The 21,322-nt window shown below is 48.0% G+C and overlaps 1 protein-coding gene across 1 annotated transcript in view; it reads left to right on the top strand.

Moving 5' to 3' along the window:
- CAMTA1 (calmodulin binding transcription activator 1) overlaps nucleotides 1-21,322 on the top strand; it is a 1,745,066-nt gene that overhangs the window by 1,712,816 nt on the left and 10,928 nt on the right. The window contains exons 16-22 of the mRNA XM_019511533.1: nucleotides 3,894-4,081; nucleotides 5,845-6,091; nucleotides 7,041-7,112; nucleotides 8,895-8,915; nucleotides 12,649-12,842; nucleotides 13,582-13,656; nucleotides 17,067-17,097. Coding sequence (XP_019367078.1) covers nucleotides 3,894-4,081; nucleotides 5,845-6,091; nucleotides 7,041-7,112; nucleotides 8,895-8,915; nucleotides 12,649-12,842; nucleotides 13,582-13,656; nucleotides 17,067-17,097 — 828 coding nt within the window. The remainder of the gene's footprint in view (nucleotides 1-3,893; nucleotides 4,082-5,844; nucleotides 6,092-7,040; nucleotides 7,113-8,894; nucleotides 8,916-12,648; nucleotides 12,843-13,581; nucleotides 13,657-17,066; nucleotides 17,098-21,322) is intronic.

Here is a 21,322-nt window from a genome sequence, read left to right as displayed (position 1 = left end):
AATGACTCTTTCTGAGGACATTCACTGGACCAGCACCTGGTAATCCAACTACCCCCAGATTTAATGTTGATTGTCATGTTTCTGGGGCTTTATGAACCAGTACTATCTCTTCTTTCTAACATGCCCTTGTACATATGCCAGCAATCAAGCCAAGGTGACCTTTGTTATCAGCCTATTAATGGGGGATTCCCTACTAGATTGGGCCTCCCCAACTATTAGAGAAGCATTGGGGGATGCAGAACTTGGGGCTCTGTCTGCAATATGTGATCAACCAGAAACAGCTCTGTGATGAACCAAAAACAGCTCCACCTAGGTTCAGGCATGGCAACCTTCTGTGCAGCCCACTTTTGCTGTTATGCAGCTGACACAGACTGGAATGAGGCCATCCAGTTCCAATGGGGGGGTGGTCTAAGAAAAAGTCAAGAACTACCATGTGGAGGTACTCTCCAGCCAAAATACCTTTATTGAGTTGGTCATCAGACTTGACAACAGGCTAAAAGGGCATCAAGAAGAAAAGAGGTTGCCACCTTTGGCTTCCCCATTCCACACCACCTTTGATACTTACACCTGTTCTGAGTCCATGTAGGTAGATGGGAGTTGTTGAAGGTTCACTCCTGAGAAATGGGAATGGTCCCAACAGCACCACCAATGCCTCTATAGTGGTGACCCCTGGCAAACCATTGCCTTCTGTGCAGCCCATAATTGGGAGGGTTCAGAAAATGCCAAGGCACAGGCCCACTAAGTGGGGTAGGCCTGGGAACTACGCACAATACCCATCTAGCTTCAGGGTTTAGTGGGGCCCACTCACTGCCTCATAGTTCAGACCCTCAGCTGCAATTGGTCCAATGGCTGTATATACCTGGCTCACCTCAGCCATTCCTGGAGCTGACCACTCTTCTCAACTCTAGGTCTTCTGACTGCTTCATGGATGAGGAGACCACACAGAGATTACATGATCCCTTAGACAGCCAGTCCAGACCACTAATGCAGGAGACCATTGATAGGTCCATACTGTCCTCCAGACCACTAATGCAGGAGATGCTTCTCTGGAGGTAGACATCCAAGGGCGTTTGGAAATGCTGAGCTTCAGGGTAATCCATTTTCCACGTTTTCCTCTAATGCTGGGGATAACCTGGCTACTGCTGCATGACCCCATTGTGCTGTGAAAGTTGCAGGAAATCAGTGTTACTCCAGTTACTTCCAGAGACACTGCTGGAATGCCTGGGAGCCCATTGCTCAGAAGTTCCTAGGAGCATCCATACCTTTGACACTGAGGACAGACCTGCCCCCCTGACATGGTAGTAGACCTTCCCTCCAAATATAGGGACTGTCAACGTTCCCGGAAAAAAAGAACTTGGACACACACCCCATTTTGGGACTATGATTGTACTATTGAATTCCAGCCTGGGACAAAGATACCCATAGAGTAAATATAAGTCCTATCCAAACCCAAGCTAATCACTCTGTACAAGGATCTCCAAAAGAACCTAGCTAAGAGATTTATTAGGAAATCCACTTCACCTGTCAGGACACTGGTCTTATTTATAGAGGCAGGAGAGGGGTGGGCAGGGAGATGAGAGTCTGTGCCTCTGTAGATTAGCAGGTACTAACCCAAATTAGCACCCAGAATATGCTCCTTGCCCTTCGTCTTGGAACTGTTGGACTGACTACAAGTGGCTTCTGTCTTTACCAGACTGGCCTCCCATGCTGATAGTGCTAGACAATTTTATGAAAAAAGAACATTTAATTCCCTGCATTGTGTTACCTACTATCAAAGAGAAATCACAGCTCTGGATATCCACATGGTCCACCTCTGTGGACTCCCTTAGCATTTAATCTCAGAGAGAGTGTCTCAGTTTACCTCCTCATTTTGGCAAGAGGCCCTGTGCCTACTTGGACTTCAGTCCCACCTGTCATATCATATCATCTCTAATCCAGTGGCCTGGCTAAAAGAGTAAGTCAAATCCTGGAGCAATACCTTCATTGCTACAGCAGTTACCAACAGGATAATTTGTCCTCCTTGTCCATTTGCAAATAAAGGTTTCCATCCTCAGTTCCACACTGAGCTGCCTTAGATCTTTCCCAAACCTGTGGCCTCTAAATGGCTGCAGTACATTCATCATATATAGGAGGATTTGAAGAAATAAGTAAACTAAGCCAGAGAAACCTAAAATGTTATGTTAACCATTGACACCAGCCAGGCCTGACCTATATCATTGGCCAGAAGGTATGGTTATCCCCTGAGCACATACGCACAGAGAGACCCTTCTGCAAATTGGGCTGTATCCAATAGTCCATCAAATCAACACCATCGTGTACAAACTGTGGCCTCCCCAGACCCCCAAAATTCACTTAGTATTCCACATGTTGTTAAAGCTGAATACAGAAAAATCCCTTCCACACAGAACCCAGCCATTTCCTCCTGTTGTTGTGCAGGGGAATGAAGAATATGGCATTTGGGAAATCTCAGATTCAGAATTTCAACACAGCTGGTTATTCTTCCAGGGACACTGGGAAGAATATGGTCTGGAAGACTACACCTGGAAACCAGTACCTGCCCCAGCACTACTTCATGCTTTCTATTAAAAGCACCTGGGAAAACTGTGGTCAGCCTGCCTGGAAGTTGGGTATAAGAGAGGGGATAACATCAGGACACAATCCTGAACCCCCAATCTAGAGACTTGGGGACAAAATACTTGCTTGGCCCTCCACCAAGCCACAGCTTATGGAAGGAAGCAGAACAAGGAAAGGGGTCCCACTCTGAAAGGGCTTTCCACTGGCCAGTGTCTCCCAGCTCCTGACTGGATACTTCCAACTATATAAGCGTTTCTGGGGACACTGTCATGCGGCAGGAGCCTTGCTATCCTTTGCACTGCTTCCTTGCTTCTGCGCCCTGATTCAAGATGAGGTCATTTGCTGACCCTGATCGGACTTTGGCCTCTGCCTCACACTTCGGATTGTTGGGACTTGGCTCTCATGGGTAGTTGACCTGACTCAATCCCTGACTTTGTTCTGCCCAGCATTTTGGCCTTAATTGGACTCTGACTCTGGTTTTGACCCCACTTACCCTTTGGACCTTTGTCTATTGGCTGGTGCTATCACTAGTCAGACCACCTGTTCTTTGGTGTATGACAGCAGTGGCAGGCACTGTCCCACACCAACCATTGATTATGTGCAGGATTTTTTGCTGCTCCCACCAAGGAAGTGGTACTCCTTGTTACTGGACTGTTTAGGGTTAACAACAACAGTTAGTGACTCTGGTAATAGAAGATTTTTAACCATTTCTGAACATAAACATTTGCATAATTTGGCAAAGATGACATCAGAAAATATATCATAGCTGTTGCACGACATTACTGCTGAACTGAGCCAAGTGTGGGTGTAAGTTAATGTGTGGTATCAAACAAATCCACTCCAGATATTCAAGCCTCACTGTCACCTTGTGTGTACAGGCAAGCACCCATTAGAGCATAGAGGCAATCCATGCCTTGTCATATTCCTTGAGGGGCTCATGCATGCTACCTGGAGCAACTATCTTGCCTTATTTGGTGTAAATAAAGGAATACTGTCTGTGCAGAGTGTTGGTGCTGCCAACACCAGAGCTTTGGAAGGAGTGAGGCTGCAGTGGATTAAGGCTGCACTGTGTAGCTCTTTCTATCTCTTTGGGTGGGGGAATTGCATGATGCTCTGAAATATTTGAGTACAGCAGTGACAAACAAAGTCTGGGAGGGGCAGGAAGGCCAATCCAGCCAGAGGCACAGTGAAAACCCAAATTAGGTACATTTATTTCTAAACAGAAATACTGGAGTGTCAGGGCTGGCAAAAAGCAGCAAGGGAGGTCTGAGACATTGCTCAGCAGCCCATGAGCATGGCTGTTGTCTGCCTGTTCCCAGGTGAATATGATGACATTGGCAGAGCACATCATTGAAGCAACACCTGACAGGATCAAGCGGGAGAACTTTGTGCCAATGGAGTCGCCGCTGGTGGAGAGGACAGATGGTGCTGCCATTAGCACCACCATGAGCTGGCTGGCCAGTTACCTTGCTGATGTCGACCATCTTCCAAGTGCTGCGCAGATCAGGTTGGTGATGAATCCAGAGGCAGTCATGGACATGCCCCTCTTTCACTGCAGGTGTGTGCGTGTGCGTGTGTGTGTGTGTGTGTGTGTGTGTGTGTGTTTCTAAGTCCTTGGAATTGCTTTTGAATCAAATTTAATGCAAAGGAGACTAGAACTTTCCTGCTTGGTCTTGCACATGCAAACACCAGGCAATGCTGACACCTTGCTGCTGGGGACTGCTGTGAATTGATAGAACAGGGCAAACATGCAGCAAAGAAGACCCTGTTGGACATGGAGTGTGAGGCAGAAGAGGGCACAGCCAGGCAGACAGTTCTTTTGGGGCCTGGATGACCTCACACTGTATTAGGAAGCCATGAGACTGAAGTGAGTGTTTGAGAACTTAGGGTCTGTTTCCTGATCTCTCAAGCCTTAGGGCAGGATAGGCGAGCAGGAACTCCACATGTGGAAGCTCTGGGCCAGCATCCCTAATTCCACAAACCATGTCCCAAGCCTTTAACTTCCACTGAGTCATTTTCCCCAAAGCAAGGACAAGAGGATAAAAGCCAGCACTAGCCACACAGCAGCCAAATTCTAAAGCAAGGGCATGTTAGAGGGTCTCAGTGGTTATATTCAGTGCTGAGTGATAGGGGCTTGAGAAATGGATTCCTCTCTGGATTCTCCAGCTCAGACCCAGGTGCTATTACCCAATGAACACCTTCTTGTTATGTGTCCTTCCTGAACTGCAGCCTCTGTTCCTTGTCACATGCTGAAGGGCAAGGAACTCAGTTACAGGCTTCTACCTACATGTTGTGCCTAACTGGGTGTAAGATGATCTGAGGGCTGCAGGTGCTACTGGGTGTCTGACAAGGCCATCAGAGGGTATCTGTGAGAAGGACAGGGCAGCTGTGCACCCTTCCCCCTTGTCGTCTGCATCACAAAGATGATGAGTGTTTGATGGTCTGAGAATGTAGTCGAAACGTGTCCCATGTTACATAACTACTCACGTTCCCACACACATGCAGACTAGAGTCCTGGACTCAAGAGTGGCATTCCTCTGTGCAGGTCAGTGCCTTGGTGAGGATGATCATGTCCTTCCCACATCACAGACAGAGGTTGGTGATTCAAGGCTCCAAGCCTGGACCAGTGTGGTCTGTGACATGGCCCTGACTTCAGAGCTTCTAGTGAAGAAGGAGCTTAATGGAAGTGGTGCTTGTGGTAGGGACAGGACAGATGAGGCAGCCCCAGTGGGATGCCTGCTGCAGCCTGGAAGCATCCCCTTCATTTCTGGGGTCACCCAGGGTCATAACATGCAGCTTTCCTTTGCTGTTAAACTTAGTCTGAATTCAAACTGTGCCTGAAGAGCCAGTTGAGACCAACCTTATTTCAGAGCTGACCTTGTCTCGAGTCATGGGCAGGGCTGTTCTGAGTGACAGCAGCTCAGTTGCATCAGAGAGCCTCCTCTGGTGGCTTCATCAACCCCTGTCTGTTCATCTTTCACTATACCAGGCAACTTTCTACAGTGAAAAGCCCTGAAAAAACATCACGGGGATAAATCAGACTTGTAGAACTTGTTTCCCAGACGCTGTAGCCAGGCCATAGTCCAACCGGTGCCCAATTCCTCCCAAAGCCAAATGCATGCTCACGCACGGCAGGTACTAGGAGGTCAGTGCGGCCTAAAAGTTGTCTAAACTCAAGCTCCACTCTGGCAGAGAGTAGCAGAATGTGTCAGACAGCAGTAGCCACCATGTGCTCATGTGACCATGTTCACACTCTGGCTTTGGTTTCAGAAGTTTGTATAGTGAACCCCTGACCCCTTCTTCAAACACCAGCCTGAGCCCGGTCGGCTCACCAATCAGCGAAACAGCTTTTGAGAAACCCAGCCTTCCCTCAGCAGCAGACTGGTCAGAATTTCTGAGTGCGTCCACCAGCGAGAAGGTTGAGAACGAGTTTGCACAGCTAACTCTGTCTGATCATGAGCAGAGAGAGCTCTATGAAGCTGCCAAACTTGTCCAGACTGTGTTCAGGAAATACAAGGTGAGTCACTAGTGCAATAGCATAACTAAAGGTGGGAGAGAGGGTGTACCCACCCCAGGTGCCAAGTTATGAGGGGCATTGGAATCACTCCCAACTTCCTATGGAGTCTGCACCTAAGCAGCATTGCTGGGCTGGGAATTCCAAAACAGTTCCTGGCTACTGTTGTTTGTAAGAGCAACAGATCCAGGATGAACAGAGCAGATGGAGGCAACAGTTCAGCCAGGATTGTTTAGACATTCCTGGCTGGGTAAGACTCCCCTCCCCTCACCCCCACTCTTGGACCCATGCACCACATCCTGCCATGTCCTTCCCACTCACAAAACTGTGCCCCCTGCCCTCAACCCACTCTTTGAACCACATGTGCCCTGCCTCCCCATTCTCCTGTAAGTTTGCCCTGGACACTTAAGTCTGCTGTGCTGATGTGCCTCGGGGGGAGGGGGGGAGGGGGAAGGAAGCAGAGTCTGCCAGGAAATTAAATGCAAATAATATATGTTTACAGGATACAAGAGGTTCCCCAGTGTGTCCTCCTGGCCTCTTCCTCTCACCCCTTATATTTTATGCCATGTCTTGCATGCTGCTGATTTGGTTTAACAGGCCAGTGGAGTCAGGATGCCCAGCCCCAGCTCCACCTTGGCGGACAGTGTTGCTCTAGTGGAAGCCCTGTGACTCTCTAAGTACATTCATGAAGATTCAGCCTTTGGTCAGCCACCTGTTTTCATCTTGTTCTGCCAGCTACTGGCTCATTGTCTACAGAGGAATCAGAGGGTCTCTGTCTCCTTTACCAGTTGCTAATGAAACCTTTTTCTCAGTGTCTGCTGGTGGGAGCTGAGCAGGAAGGAGCCAGGAATCAGAGCCCTTGCCAGCTGCAGCAGACCACTATTTTACATCTTCCCTTCTGGTTTGCCCACTCAGTTTGCTAGTCATTGTTTTTTTTCACTTCTTTGTGCAGGGCCGTCCCCTCCGGGAGCAGCAGGAAGTGGCTGCTGCAGTCATTCAGCGTTGTTACCGAAAATATAAACAGGTAAGCAAGGCTTGCCCTTTTTGTGCAATCACAAAGCCCCCACAGGCACAGGTACAGGCACAGGCACAGGCACAGGCACTTTGCATTGGGAATGAGCCCAAAGGGGGAAAAGCCCCCAACACGTGCTTTTCACTATGCAGCATTTAAAGTCTTTTACCTTTATTTACCATATTTGATTCTGAGATAAGGTCTGCCACATTTAACATGGCAGGGGGGAAAAGTCTTGGAATTGAGTACAGGGCAGTGGTCTAGCATCAACCCTGGGCTGGAGCCAGAGCCATAGCTGCTGCTTGTCTGCCCCACCTTGCTTACCAATGCTTGCAGGCTTCATCCCCACTCCAGTCTGGGGAATGTAGCTCATAGTAATGGTGCTGGCTCTGTGCCTCTGCTGTGGAGCTGGTCTGGCCCTGCTCTGTGCCTCAGGCTAGAGTGGGGGAGAGCCTGCCAGTGCCAGAGCAAGGATGTGGGGAGAGGAGGGGAAGGGCAGGCAGGGATCAGAAATAAGGGTTCAGGGGAAGGGAAGGGAAGCTGGACTGTGGCTGCACAGGGAAAGGGAGAGACAGGGGTGGCAGAAGCAGTGTTGGGGTGGGGTGGATATGGGAGAAGGGAGCAGGGACTTGAGGCTGTGGGGGGGAGCAGGTGGCAGGCAGCAAGCTACCTTAGCTCTTTCACTGCCTGCTCCCTACCACCCTCCTCCCCCGCTACTTGCTCTGCACTGCCTGCTGCCTACTACTGTTTTCCGTGCTGCAGTAGTGGTGGGGACAAATTTAAAACAATCCTCCAATCAAGGTTTTATGTGTGGAAAATTATAATAATTTTATGTATTTTCTATGTATAGAATCTAAGTATTGGGGGATTGTCTTAAATTCAGGATCATCTTGGCTTTCGGTTAATAAGTTACATTGCAACTGAGCTCCAAAGAGAAGGAACGATCCTGAATTGAACACCATTTCTCCTGGAGGGAATTCTGATGCATATGCTTTCCCTATTTTATTATGCACTGTGCTATCCAACAGTGCAGAAGAAACCAATCTTTCCTCAAGTATGAGTGACAGGCCAGTTTGAACCCAGAACAATCATGCAGGTGCAACAGCATGTTTGAGATGGGACAGAAGGAACAAGCATTATTTCCCAGTAACCCGTGTAACCTTGTTACATACTGGTATGGTGACACTGTACTTCTGGCTAGGAACTTGCCAAATTTCATTGTGAAATTGAAGTTGGTTTTGTGCTCAAGACTGTCAGCCAAGGAAGGTGGGGGGGGGGCCTTCTTTTGTACATGCCAAATTTAAAAATACTGGAAAGCCAGTATTTAACTTTATCTAAGCCACCCCGGAGCTGAGACCATGCACCAGAATCTGCTCTGGAGACAAGATTTAGGCTGACTTCTCAACCCCAGAAAAAGATGATTTTTTTAAATGGGAACAATGCCAGCCTAGTAGCACCAGTTCTAATGAACTCCTCCCCCAGTCTTGGACTAACACACAGGATTAGAATCCTGGAGGGAAAGACAGATTCCTGCTCTGATGGAACTGTCTGATTGAAATGGTGATTAGGGAAGCATTACTCAGTTGGACCACAGCTGTGATTCATACATGTAAAGGCACATGTACTAGCATGAAGTTTCCTGTGATTCCAGAACATGGATCCCTTCTCTCAACCTGCTTAAAGCTGGTCCTGGGCCTGGGTGATGTTGCTTTTGAGAGAAGATTGTTTGGGTTTTTCTCAATTCTTTATTTGCAGAACTAATGTTAACCTTGTATTTTCTGTTTCTCCCCCAAGCTTACTTGGATAGCCTTGAAGGTAATGAATACACAAATGCTGTTTCAAAAACTGCTTCCCTTGGGTCTCAGATTTCCATGTTCAGCAGAAATAAGGAAAACCTTGGTGTTCAGTGCAATGATTTGATAGTGCCCAATAGCAAATACATGCTAGTTAGATTGTTGTGCAACAGACACATTCCCACTGGAGAAGAGATGTTAGCTGCCATGCCGCGAGCATGTCCTGGCGTTGCAGAAGTACAGTAGTGAAGCCCACTCTTACATATGTGTGTTTGGTGACACTGGGCTAGGAAAAGACAATGCCTGGTGGCAGCTCATTTTGAGGGGTGGTGAACACCGCTCTTTTATCCCTTGTCCTCGTACTTTCCACTGACCAGAAGGCAGGGCAGGTGAAGGGATCCCATGATACTGTGTGCCGGTCTAGTGGCATCCTGGGTGCCTGGGCTGCAGTTCCCACTGTCACATCCCTCCTGACAGTGTCATGTTATCTTGGAGTGCCTTTAGGGTTAAACCAAAGCATCACTGTTTCCACTTTTAAGCCCTTCTGTTCAGGGGTTTGTAACTCAGCCGCTCAAGTCCCATCTGGACTAAGACTTGGAAAGAGAACGATCAGCCTGTAAGTGGGTGTTTTACAACAGCTAATTTAAAACCAAAATCTGTTTCATTTACTTATTAAATTATATGGGGAGGGAATAGCAATGATGGCAAAACAGCCAGCACCCAATGACTGCTTCAATTCCAAAGAGTGAAATTTGGTAAATGCCAGAGTTAGTCCACATGCCTATCATAGAAAAAGACAGCTCCTCAGTAAGGTGATGCATAGCATGGGCGTGTGTAGGGGTGGGCCTGCAGGCTGCATGCTGCCTTTCCCCTGCAATGAGCGAATGGAGGTTGGCAAACTAACCAGGGATGACAGCCTTTCAGTTGCAGATGCTGTGTTTGTCAAAAGAGGGCTAACAGTCACTGCAAACATCTGCTATGAACCCCAGAACAGCCTTCACAGATGATCTAGCGTCTGCCCTTATCTCTTAGAGGATTAAAAGCTCACATGCTGTAACATTCCTGAATACATGTGGCTGCTGTAAACAGAAGCTTTCTTCATGGGCTATTTCAAAAAGAAGAAACATGAAACAAAGATTCTGTTAAAGTTCCTTCCAGGAATAGAATACAGCTCTGCTCTGCAGTTGGCTGTTGAGTAATTGTCTCCTGCTACATAAGGGAAAGCTTGTTAGTAGACCCTGCAATAGAATACATTAACTGAGGGAACTGTATACACAACCCCAAGCCATTGGTGCATTTCTGGGCTCTGTGCCAGGAGTGAGTCCAGAGGAGGTGCACATCCTGCACATGTTGAGCAGTTTCTCACCTGGTCCTTTGGGTACCTTGTAGAAAGCTGAGGAGCTGTTGGACCAGAGAACACCACTTCAGAGCCCAAGTTCTGTGGACATGGAGTTAGAGACTTCAAGGGTCCCTGGTCTGGGAATAACCAGGGATGGAAGAGGGTTTAGAGTGTGATGGGGCCTGAGGGCAGATTTGCATTCCAGCAGATGCTTTTTACAGCTCTGAAAAACAGAAGTCTCTCTGGGCAGCAGTGCTTCAAGGTGTGCTCACTCCAGCAGCCCCAACCCTGAACTGGTTTGATCCAAACACATTCTAAAATGCTGTAGTGATGGGCCCCAGTGAGCTTGGGTTTGTTGGTTGTTTGGGTGTCAGTGCAGCATCCCCACCCTTACAGATGCTGAGACCAGGCACTCTAGCTGTTCCACTCTCAGTGTCAGAGCAGAGCGCAGAACAAACTGTAACCTGGGAACACCCAAGAGTGTGCCTGTCCTCAGTTGGAAGGGATAGATGAGGCAGGCGGCAGTGCTGTGAGAAGGACACCAGTGATTTGAGCGCAGGACACTTTTTCCTCTATAGAATCAACTGCATGCCAATGCTCTTAACTATTAACAGTTTATTGAATTATAATATACAGATTATTTCTTATTCAGTGTGTGTGTGTGTGTGTGTGTGTGTGTGTGTGTATATATATATATATATATATATATATATATAGGTAAATATACTAATAGGTAACAAAAGAAAACTTTCCAAAAATATTCTTAGCAATATCTTTTAACAACACCAAAGGTATACAGATAAATATTTACAATATGATAAGCCAAAAACTCATTATACCAAACTAACCCAATTCCATAATATTTTGTAAAACATATTCATAATTATGATAACAGTTATAAAAAATATGAGGCACAGTTTTACACAATATAAGGCGTGTTTACCCCTGGATCCCAGCTAGCAAGGGGTGCTTCCCCTTCTATGGCTCTAGCTGGGAGGGAAACTTCCACCTGGGGCTTCCCTCTTGGTTGGGGGTTGCCTTATTTCAGGAATGCCTCTCTTGTGGGACCCAGCTCCACCAGCAACTTACAGTTTTCTTCGAAGAGCCATCAACCAGGCCTCAGAGCCCTTCACTCAATCAGAGGCCCCAGCAGCGTTGTCTGCATCACTCTGAGACCTCCCCTCCTGGCCTTGTGCCCCACTTTGGGCACCGAGGGTTTTTCCAGCTTATGTCTAGGCCTTCCCTTTCCTGGGCCCTGCTCTAGGCTCTGGGGTTCTTTTAGTTCTTTGGTTGGGCCACACTGCAGGGCTCTGGTTATCTGGCTTATGCCGGGGCTAACCTGAGCAAGCTCAAGCTGCTCCCAGGGCAGGTTCTCCATGTGCCAGTCTGCATACCACTCCGTTCAGCCCTCTGCTGAGGATGCAGGCTCAAGCTGCCTCAATGCGGTTCCCAGAGCCTAAACTCCGTGTGCCGGCCTGGGGCAAAGAAGGGATCCCGTGGAGGCTCTTCCCTCTCCAGTGTCCCTCACCGTTACTGCCCGGTGTGCTGAGCATGCTGGGCTTTTACCTACACTGGAGGCCTCGCCTCTAAAGTCTGCCAGACCTGTAAAGTGCAGTCTTCAATGAGGTCCAGGGGCTCCTCACGCCCTCCCCCTCCGAGCAGGGGCAGGGTAAAAATGTTCCACCAATCCAAAGTGTCCTTCTCCAAGCCGGGCTTGCCAGGCAAAAGTGGCAAGCCTGCCACAAACCCATGAACAAGAGAAAGCAAATTAGCTTCTTTCTCTTTAGAGATACAGTCATCTTGCCTGGAAATGTGAGAGGAATGTGTTCTCTTACACATTCTGTGCATTTGTGCCTTTCTCAGCATTTGCTTATAGTTAGTTCTGTCATTCCCCCGCAGTCTCCCAGCTACTTATATTCTGCTTCTGTGGGAAAACAGCTGTTTGTGCAGAACAGAGACTTTTGGCATCTTATAGCGAGTTTTGCTGAATGTAATAAGGGGAAATAACAACAGTCCCTCTGTAGTCAGCTTATCACTGCTTGCAAGTGTGCCTGCAGTAGACAGAGAATAAGTTCCTCCCACTTTGCATTTGTTGTAAACTGGGCTCTTGAGCAAAGCAGGTGGTCATTACTTAAGGTCTCACATGCTCTGCCTGTCTGAAGCTAAATACATCACACTGCCACAACAACACCATTGCTAGCAGGCACTGTTGTAGAGTTAAACAATTTTTCCAGTATATATTAGGTCTTCAAGTCAGCGCTGTACCTTTCCTGATTTGCAGTGGGCCTTGTTTCAGATTAGTTCTCAGTCAGATAGGCATAACTGAATTTGGCTTCTCATCACATTCTGGTGAGATGAGTCTTGGAGGCCCTGCTTCCCTTTGGCGTGCCTGAGCTTCTCTTTGTCTCTTCTGCAGTATGCACTTTATAAAAAGATGACACAAGCTGCCATCCTTATCCAGAGCAAATTCCGAAGCTATTATGAACAGAAAAAATTTCAGCAGAGTCGCCGAGCAGCAGTGTTGATTCAGCAGTACTATCGCAGCTACAAAGAGTGTGGGAAGAGGAGACAGAACCGCCGAGCAGCTGCCATTGTACAACAGAAACTCAGGTGGGTCTCCTAAGGGAGGGCAGAAACATACTCTTGCAGCAGAGAGAACAGGGGACTAAGCCGATGGGAGGGAGGAGGGGCAGAGATTCTTTGACAAACAGTGCTGTTTTGCGAGATGGGAGGTGCAGAGACAAACCTAGTGTCCTGTCCACACACTGTGAATCAAAGGCCATGTACACTTTAGCATGCAAAAACGAATAAATAAATAAAAACTGCCTGCTGCTTTTGCAGTGAAAGAAATATCTGCTTTTCCGAATGATACTCTCCCCAGGAGGAGCAATCTCTGCAATCAGAGGTGTGTGCTCTATTTGCTGTGGCTTTAAGATTCTTCCCTGGGCCTGCTCAGGTTGTTTTGTCTTTGCATTAATTGTGAAATGTCTGCTTTTCCAAAAGCTCTTTCAAATAAAAATCTGAGGGGTCTGAAAAACCTCCACTTCCAGGTGGAGGAGTTAGTATATCAAAGCAGTAGTCTGCACATCAGTCTCTGTACAAAGGTGCAGCTAAGGATCAGTCACTGAGCGCAATAAATGGAAAGTGGGAGGAACTTCCTCTCTGGCTGCAGGGAACATAGGTGATAAGTGCAGATGCGCTGCATGATCCAGTCTACCCGAGCCTTGAGCTGGACTGTATTGTACGCGCAAAGCAGGCAAGACAACAGAGTAGGGCCAAAATGCCCCCATTCAGTGTTTACACTCTCCTCAATGCTGCCATTGCCTGATGCTCCCTCCTTTGTGTTTAGAAGCAGTCTGCTCACCAAGAAACAGGATCAAGCTGCTCGCAAGATCATGCGGTTTTTACGACGCTGCCGCCACAGGTATGCCTTTTCCCCTCATCAGCCATCCCCAGGTCACCCCAAGCATCAGGCCCTCAACAGACTTAGCTGTGTTCCTTGCTCTGCTACAGATGGTGGGCTTGAAGCCCTGGAGGGAAGTGTACCTGAGTGACAGTCTCCAAACTGCTTTACAAGCTTCCCAAGCTGCACCTTAGCAGTTCTGTTCAGGGTATGGTGCGGGATGCTGCAATATCTGACCTACCTTGCAACTGCCTTTGTTTCAAAAGGAGAGAATCCATGGAAAGGCACTAGAGCTGAACCTGTCTTTTTCTGAGTAAATGGAATCCCTATCTAAATGGCAAGCAAAGCAGTCCAGTGCTGACATGCTAGGGAGCAGGGTGGTCTGTGGGGACCTTGTGCTCTGCTCTCACTTCTAGGTGTGCTCACACCACAGAGCAAGGTACAGATTTGCACACCTGGCCAGGCAGAGTGCGTGTGTTCACATGTACCTGCAGCCAGGAAGGGTCCCTTGACAGTAGGCAGAACATGAGTTCCCAGCTGTGAGCAGGATGAGCCCTTTGCTTGGATTATGCTAGGTTGCCTGGGTTTCCTTTAAACTGCTATCTCCCCAGGCCTAGCCAGGCTGTGGCTGTGGCAGCTTCTCTTATCCAAGATCCTTCCCCTCTCTTATCAGCCTGTCCTCAGCTGAACACTCTTTGCAGAGGGGCTCCACTCATTCGCCATGGAGGCTTAGGGTGAGGAATGACCCTGGCTGGCTTCAGCTCCTGGCTGTGTTCTTAGGTGTGCCTAGTGTGTGTATGGGGAGGGGTTGTTGCTGCTGCTTGTCAAATGGGGAAGTTGGAGCTTGGTCGCTTTTAAACAAAAAATGCAGAAGAAACCCAAGGCAAAACAGGAAAAGAACTGTGACCCTTCCCCACATCATCTTCCTAACCAAGGCCCATTGCCTGAAGCTCCAAGTCCTGGCTTCTGCTGCCTAGACCTATCTCTGAGCCCAGAGGGTGAGGCAGAGCAGGTTGTTGGAGAGGTTCTGAGCTGATTCCCAAAGGAGATCTGGCCATGTTTCCTAGGGTATCCTGCTTCCCCCTGTCCCCTCCACAAGACATGCAGAAAGATGTGCATGTGCTTTACTCTGGCAACTGCAGAGGTTTAGAGGTAACATCCCTTTGCAGTGTTACTAGCAGTGGTTGTTCCACCAGCTTCAAGAAGTTAATTAAAATCATATTCAGTAAAACTACACAAGCAACATAAAAAGCCTGCACAGAAATGGCAGTCTCAGGAAGACACACATCAGCAGGGGTCTATTCCCTGGCCCCAGCTCATCCCTCCTGGTGAAAGCGTGACACTTTCAGGCTAATTAAGAATTCTCTTGAACTCCCATAAATGCGTGGAATAGAGCATGAGTCACTTTGATGCAGAAAGGAGACAGTGGCCACAGCCATGAGCTGAGTTGAAAACATGTACTAAGGAGAGCAGGAACAAGAGCAGGAAGAAGCCAGTGTGTTCCCACCTCTGGGAGGAGGGAAAATGTGGCAGCTTTCAGATGACATGGTGGAGCCTACCTCTCCCCACTGAGAATGCACAAGGCAGGTAAGGTTCTTTGGGTAGATGTGATATCTTGTATTAGACAAACTGAGTAGTTGGAAAAAAGTTCTTTGCAAGTTTTTGGGCACAAGCACAAGAGATGTTGTGATAGGTAGTGGCCTGTGACTGCCTGAGATGGAGAAAGATAGGAGAGGAGGGCATAATAAGTGAACAGAGAGCACCTACCAGTGGAAGGGAAATGAGATCTGGCTGGGTGCAGGGAAAAGGTAAGGTGGGGGTGGGGAGGAAGCTCTGCTGCTAATGGGGGAAGGGCAGAGCACAGCTCTGTCCAACAAAGGGTGAAGGCAGCAGAAACTTAGCCACAGGAACAGTGAAGAAACATTGGCCACTTCAACCTCAGGAATTGGCACCTCAGGAATTATCCCTCACCAGAAACTGCTCTCTTCCTTTGATGCAAGGCTAGGTGCCATGGTCTCTCCAGCCTGCTTCTGTATAACCAGCTGGTCCCAAGGCTCTCCGTTTGGGTGTTTTGGTTCACGTCTTCTCATATCAGTGCTGAGTAGTGCCTCTCTGTCCAGGTGTAAGCAGCTTCTGGGAAGTTTCTCACTTACTTTGTTAGCTCGGCTTCCTCCCAGAGGCCTTCGGCAGAACAAAGCTGATTTCTCCCATCTGAGAACCAGAGTCATGTGGCTTAGACCTGTGGGTAGCTCCCAGAGGTCATGAGCTTTTGCTTGCTGTAGTGTCTGACAATGGGTCCCAGTCATCATGGGTCAGCTGCTGAGAGAGGCCTACAGCTGTTGTCTGGGTATATGATAAGTTGACTTTGTAGAGGGTACATGAGTGTCAGTTCAGTGTGTGTGGAAGGTGGCAGGATGGTGCAGCTCAGGTTTCTCCCTGATCCATAAGGATATGGGCAGGCCTTAGAGAGGCAAAGACTCCGTTCTTATCAGCAGTTGTTGGTAGGGTTGGAGGCCCAGAAATTCCCATTGAGCCTCATAGAACAGCTGGGCTGGCAGGGCTCTGAGAAGGTCCTATCTAATCCAACAGCAGAACAGCCCTGTCTGAAACATCCCAGACAAACTGTGACCAATGCTTGTTTGTCACCTGTTCACAGGTCCAAAGAAAAGCACTCTGTCCATCTCGCAGTGCCAGCAGGACCTGTAAGAGTGTTTCTTATACAAAGTGAGAGAGGCCACTCAAGGCTTTTCAGATGTGCATCAGCTGAACAGCTGTGAACGTGTTTGATGCCAGGGCCGGGAAATGACCCTGCTTTTCATGTGGAGGTTGCAGTGGTACCTGTTGCTTGCTGCCCCTGGCCCAGACTACCTCCTTGAACATGAGCAAAAAAGACTTTAACACTTAATGACTCTGGGTTTGAAAACACTTGCCTCACCTTCTCTGTGGTTTACAAATGTTCCTGCTTCAGAACCACAGGAGAGGTGGGACAGTGTCAGTCCTGGGTGAGCCTGGCATAACTGAACTGACTCCATATGCACTTGACCACCTATGTTTGGTGGATGGGTAATGTCCGTAGGCCACAATTGTCTGCTGGGGCATAGTCCTGTTTTAGCTGGTGACATTTAGGTAGAGATGAAATAGTCTATAGGGTGAGGGAAGGTAGGTGGAGCCTGGAGATATCACTGGGATAACTGTTGGTTTCCATTTGATTTCTGTATTGCATGTTACCACCCTACATGGTCCTGAGCTCTGATCTGCTCTTGCCTGACAGAAAACTGGAGCCCTCCAGCCAGCAGCCAGGGAACAGTCCTCTCTCTCAAGGCAAACAGAGCCCCTTGGTCTCCTCTTCATTAAAGTGAAGCTATTTGTTAAGGTCTCTTTAATGCCATTTTTATGCTAATAGCTCTTTGGTATTGTTTTGCTATCTGAAGCCCTCTGGTGGACCATAGGCTGTACAAAAGGGTGAGTTTAGCTGCCTGCTAGCCAGTTTCTCTCTATTCCATTTTAAATATTTTGCTTTCTGCTTGCTTGCATGGGGCTGCAGCCTAGATATGCCAGTAAGTTTCACCTCCATTAATTATATGAAAAAATACTGTACAAACTAACCCTATTGCAATTACTAACACTACCGCTTTTTATAACAGGGCAGAACACTACAGTAGATGTTACAAATGCATGAATAAGTGAAAAAGGAACTTTTTTATATCCATCACCAGGCATGCCTAGAAAATGGTGTTGGTGGGATCTTTGCAGTATCCAAAATGGCTGTTGTCAGGATTTTCTTTGGCACAGGGTGGGTCTTCACTGACACATGCTAAATGAGTAACGACTTCCTTGATACTGACAGTTGCGCTGCAAGCAAATGTTAATGCTGCAATATTTTTTCTCAGCAGACTCCTTCACAGTGCTAGGATGCACTAGGTACATTTGCTGCAAATGAGCCATAGCAGGATGGGGGAGTTATCTCCTGCTCCTTTCCTAACACAGTTCAAGCTGTAGTTGGGTAGTGGGTAAGTCCCTTGGCTGGCTGCTCCACAACTGTTATTGGGGTCCTTGCTTGGCCAACGACCTTTATCATGAGATGGACTGAAAAACAGTTGAGGATGTTTTAGATAACATGGATGAGTGAGGAGTTGCTGAACAAATCCCTTCCCAGGCACCAGAAATCTAGTTATCCTGTGGTGTGTTGTGTAACATTCAGGTTCTGTCCCTGATGGGGCTGAGACAAGAAACAGAACCACAACTGATTTGTTCCTGTCGTCAGGAGCATGGGCCTGGCAGTACTGCTTAGAGCAGGCCCCAGCTTTGCAGCACCTCAGACAGGGCACTTTTAAAAAGTGGTGCTGTTAAAGTGTTCTGTAGCAGACAAATGAGACTGGTGCCCCCATGTAGCTGACAACAAGCAGGAGAAGGAGCAGGAAGTCTCCAAGTAGTGCTCCCTACCAATTGCATAGCTAATATTTTAGAGGTGGCCTTGACTTCCCCTGACACTTACCTCCAGCCCCACCTGGTTTGGTTTATTCTGGGGAGACAAAGTCCAGCTCTTAGTTGGATGTTTCTACATTGTGTAGGATTAGCATGGCCATGCTCCTCCCACACTTAGCTAGCCAGTCCCTGAACTCTGGCCTGATTATATCTACAGGCTGAGGCAGGGATGGTCAGGCAGAAAGGTCTGGCTAGCGGCTCCCAAAGGCCCCTGGCTTGTTAGTCTTGAAAAGCAGAAATTACAGTGACTTGATTTAAAAAGAAAAGTGCCTCTACTTATTCCCCTGGGACAATCAATTTTTGTTCAGCTGCAGAGATGAGCCAGACAGTCAATGCTGACCTGCTCTCCCAGAAAGCTAGAGCTGTACTGACTCTTCCTTGTGTGGTACAGATACAGGCTGGGTTCTCTTGCTTTGCAGGTAGCAATTGTAGGTGTAACTACTAAGACAAAGGTGGAGGAACAGACTAATCTGTCTCCTCCTCAGGACCAAACATGGAGCCCAGAAGTCCTGGCCACTGGGCCCCCAGTGCCCTGTTGCTGTCAGTCCAATTGGTCTCTCTTGGGTGCAGAACACTCCTGGGTCAGAACACCACCTATCACATTCAGTATGCATGGATGTGACTGGCTAAACCAGGTTCAAAGCAAGCAGAGCCAGGCCCCTGGCTTCCTGGTTCTTCATTCTCCCTCCAGAATGGAGAATACTGCCCTGGGATCCCAACTCTAAGCCCAAGGCCGCTCCAGTCCAGTGGACTATGCTTCTTCCCTCCTCTGGCAGCTGGGCTCCCACCCTCTTGTAGGGTTGCAGCATCTGTGGATACATCTGAGTGGAGCCAGGGCACTGCCAAAGCCTTGTTGGCTTTGCTGTGTTCAAGCCCCGCACTGAGGTCATGTGAAAGAGTTACCCCTTGCCCCTATGGCTCTATCTGCTCATGCCTGTGACTTTTCAGAGCAACAGCAAAGAGAAAGGAAGAGAATCCAGCAACTGGGGATGGGAAAGAACAAGGTCAGGGAGGCCCACCTCTGCTGCTTGACAGAGGCCACTCCTGAGCTTGGGGCTTTGTCTTGTTTGCTGTAGGACAGGCTGTGGCTGCCTGGCTCTTTCCAAGGCTCGGGATTCTGTGTAGGAGAGTGTACAGGTTAAGAATTGACTTCTTCAAGATATAGCACGAGGGGAAAGACTAATGCTTTCCTTTTTGAATATGAGCCAGTTGGCCTGGAAGCTGAACAGAACAGAGACAGTGCTATTGGGCTGTTCCTTTGAAGACCAGGACTCTAAGCATAGATGCATCCTGCAGTCCCAGGTCTGACTGACTTGGCTTCATCTGGCATGGTCCATGTGCCACTCAGAGAGCCTGGTGTGGTAGCAGTCTTCATGCAAGACCTTTGCTTGTGCATTTGGAAGCCTGCCTTGTTTTTCAAACATGATACAGTTGTGGATACTCTATAACCATGTGTCAGTATGAGGGCAAAGCTCTGGCTCTACCCCTTGGTGTTTTTTTTCACCATGCATGTGTGGGAGCTTAAGATGGAGTTCACTGCCTTAGAGTGAGACCAAGGACCTGGATATTACTTCTGGGGGAGTTGCTGGGGCAGGCTTTTGACTAGACGAGCGTATCATTGCTCCATGGACTAGAGTGGAGCACCGGCAGGTTCCAACAGCACAGGATCCTCCAAGTCCAGCACCACCTGTATGGGGCCAGCCTAGCATGAGGTATCTCTTGCTGCTGTTGCACTTTAAAATGAACTGTGGGGCATGTGAATTGGGTTCTGAGGGAGCAGCACTGTGCAGGCTGTAAAATTTCTGGAAGCCTTAAGTAGTAACACAGAAGCAGCCAGGACTTACAGTCCCTTTGCTCATACGTAACCCTTGGTTATGTTCACCCTGTTGGCATCACAGACTGAAATTTCAAGCGTCCAAAAATAATGAGAAGCCATCCACAGGACATTTTCCTTCTAACCTGCTACTGAACCTCATACTACCTCAGAGATGTACATATATGCATATACAAAGAGTGACTCCTGACCTCTGAGGTGGTGGAAGAGCAACAGATTATCACAGTATCAGATTTTCCCAAGACCATTGCCACCATGATGCTTAAGATGGCTCTGATGCCCAATTTGAGGAACCTGGGGGGGAGACCAGACACTAAATTCATCTCTAATAACAGAGAAAAAGATTGCAAGTGAATCTCTGTGCCTGCTAATCATACAGGTTTGACTGCTCTTTCCTCTCACCGAGGTCTTTTGTTTTTGAGGCAGGGAGTGTTTTCAGGTGCATTTGCACAGTGGTCAACTTGGGTCTAGTCCCTGACCAGGGCTTCTAGTCTCCATTCTAGCACCAATAATTTGTGCCTCAGGGGAGCAGTGTCAGTGACCCTAAATCAGCCAAAGGAGCAGGTCCTGTGTATGGGGGTCTGTGTGTATGCTTCAGTATGGTGCGTCCATAACTATTCTCTCTGCACAGCCCTTGCCAGTCACAGTGAGTCAGCAGAGTTTCATTTTCTTAATCTCTGTACTTTTTCTGGATTTCTGGAAAAAAGAAATGATGAGTGAGGTGTCTTAGCAGCAACTGTGCCAAAGCATGAGAGGCTGTACAAAGGGAGCTCTTTCTTTACAGCTGTGGGTGCGCATGCATTTAAAGAATGCATGCTGTGCGTGTGTGCATGTGCACATCATGACCTGCCATGCACATACAGAAGTTTTCATTCTTAAATACTCAGATACTTTTGTTCAGGTGACATAGCACACAAGCACAGATCCTACTCAGCCTGCACACACAAACCCATGTTGAGAGCTTACACTCAGGTTCCTCATTAAAACATAAAAAGATGTTAGGACTTAGTCCTTCACCAGGAATGAGCTGGTTTAAACAGGCCAGGTTTATTACGGAGATAGATTTTTATGGGTGGAGGGAGACAGTGTGTTTGCTAAAGCAGGAACAACAGTGTTCTAAAAGGAAACTGTCACTAGTTACTTGCCTCTAAAAGGCCTACCATATGAGAAGGATTATACCTGATATTAGTGTGTACTGCCATTCCTGATGCATACAGACCAGTTCTTTTCTGTGCACTCCCAGCTCTCCACTCCTGGTTGTAGTTTGTCAAAGCACAGGTGCAAGGTGTATTGACTTGGTACATGCTTACCAAAGGATGCACAAGGCTCCAGCAATTCCATCTGCCATAGGTATGCAGGCATCCCAGA

Source organism: Gavialis gangeticus, unplaced genomic scaffold, assembly GCF_001723915.1.
Source record: "Gavialis gangeticus isolate Ggan-Ray unplaced genomic scaffold, GavGan_comp1, whole genome shotgun sequence".
Taxonomy (NCBI): Eukaryota; Metazoa; Chordata; order Crocodylia; family Gavialidae; genus Gavialis; species Gavialis gangeticus.
Note: the sequence above shows the minus strand (reverse complement) of the source record. Positions and strands in the feature narration are given on the sequence as shown.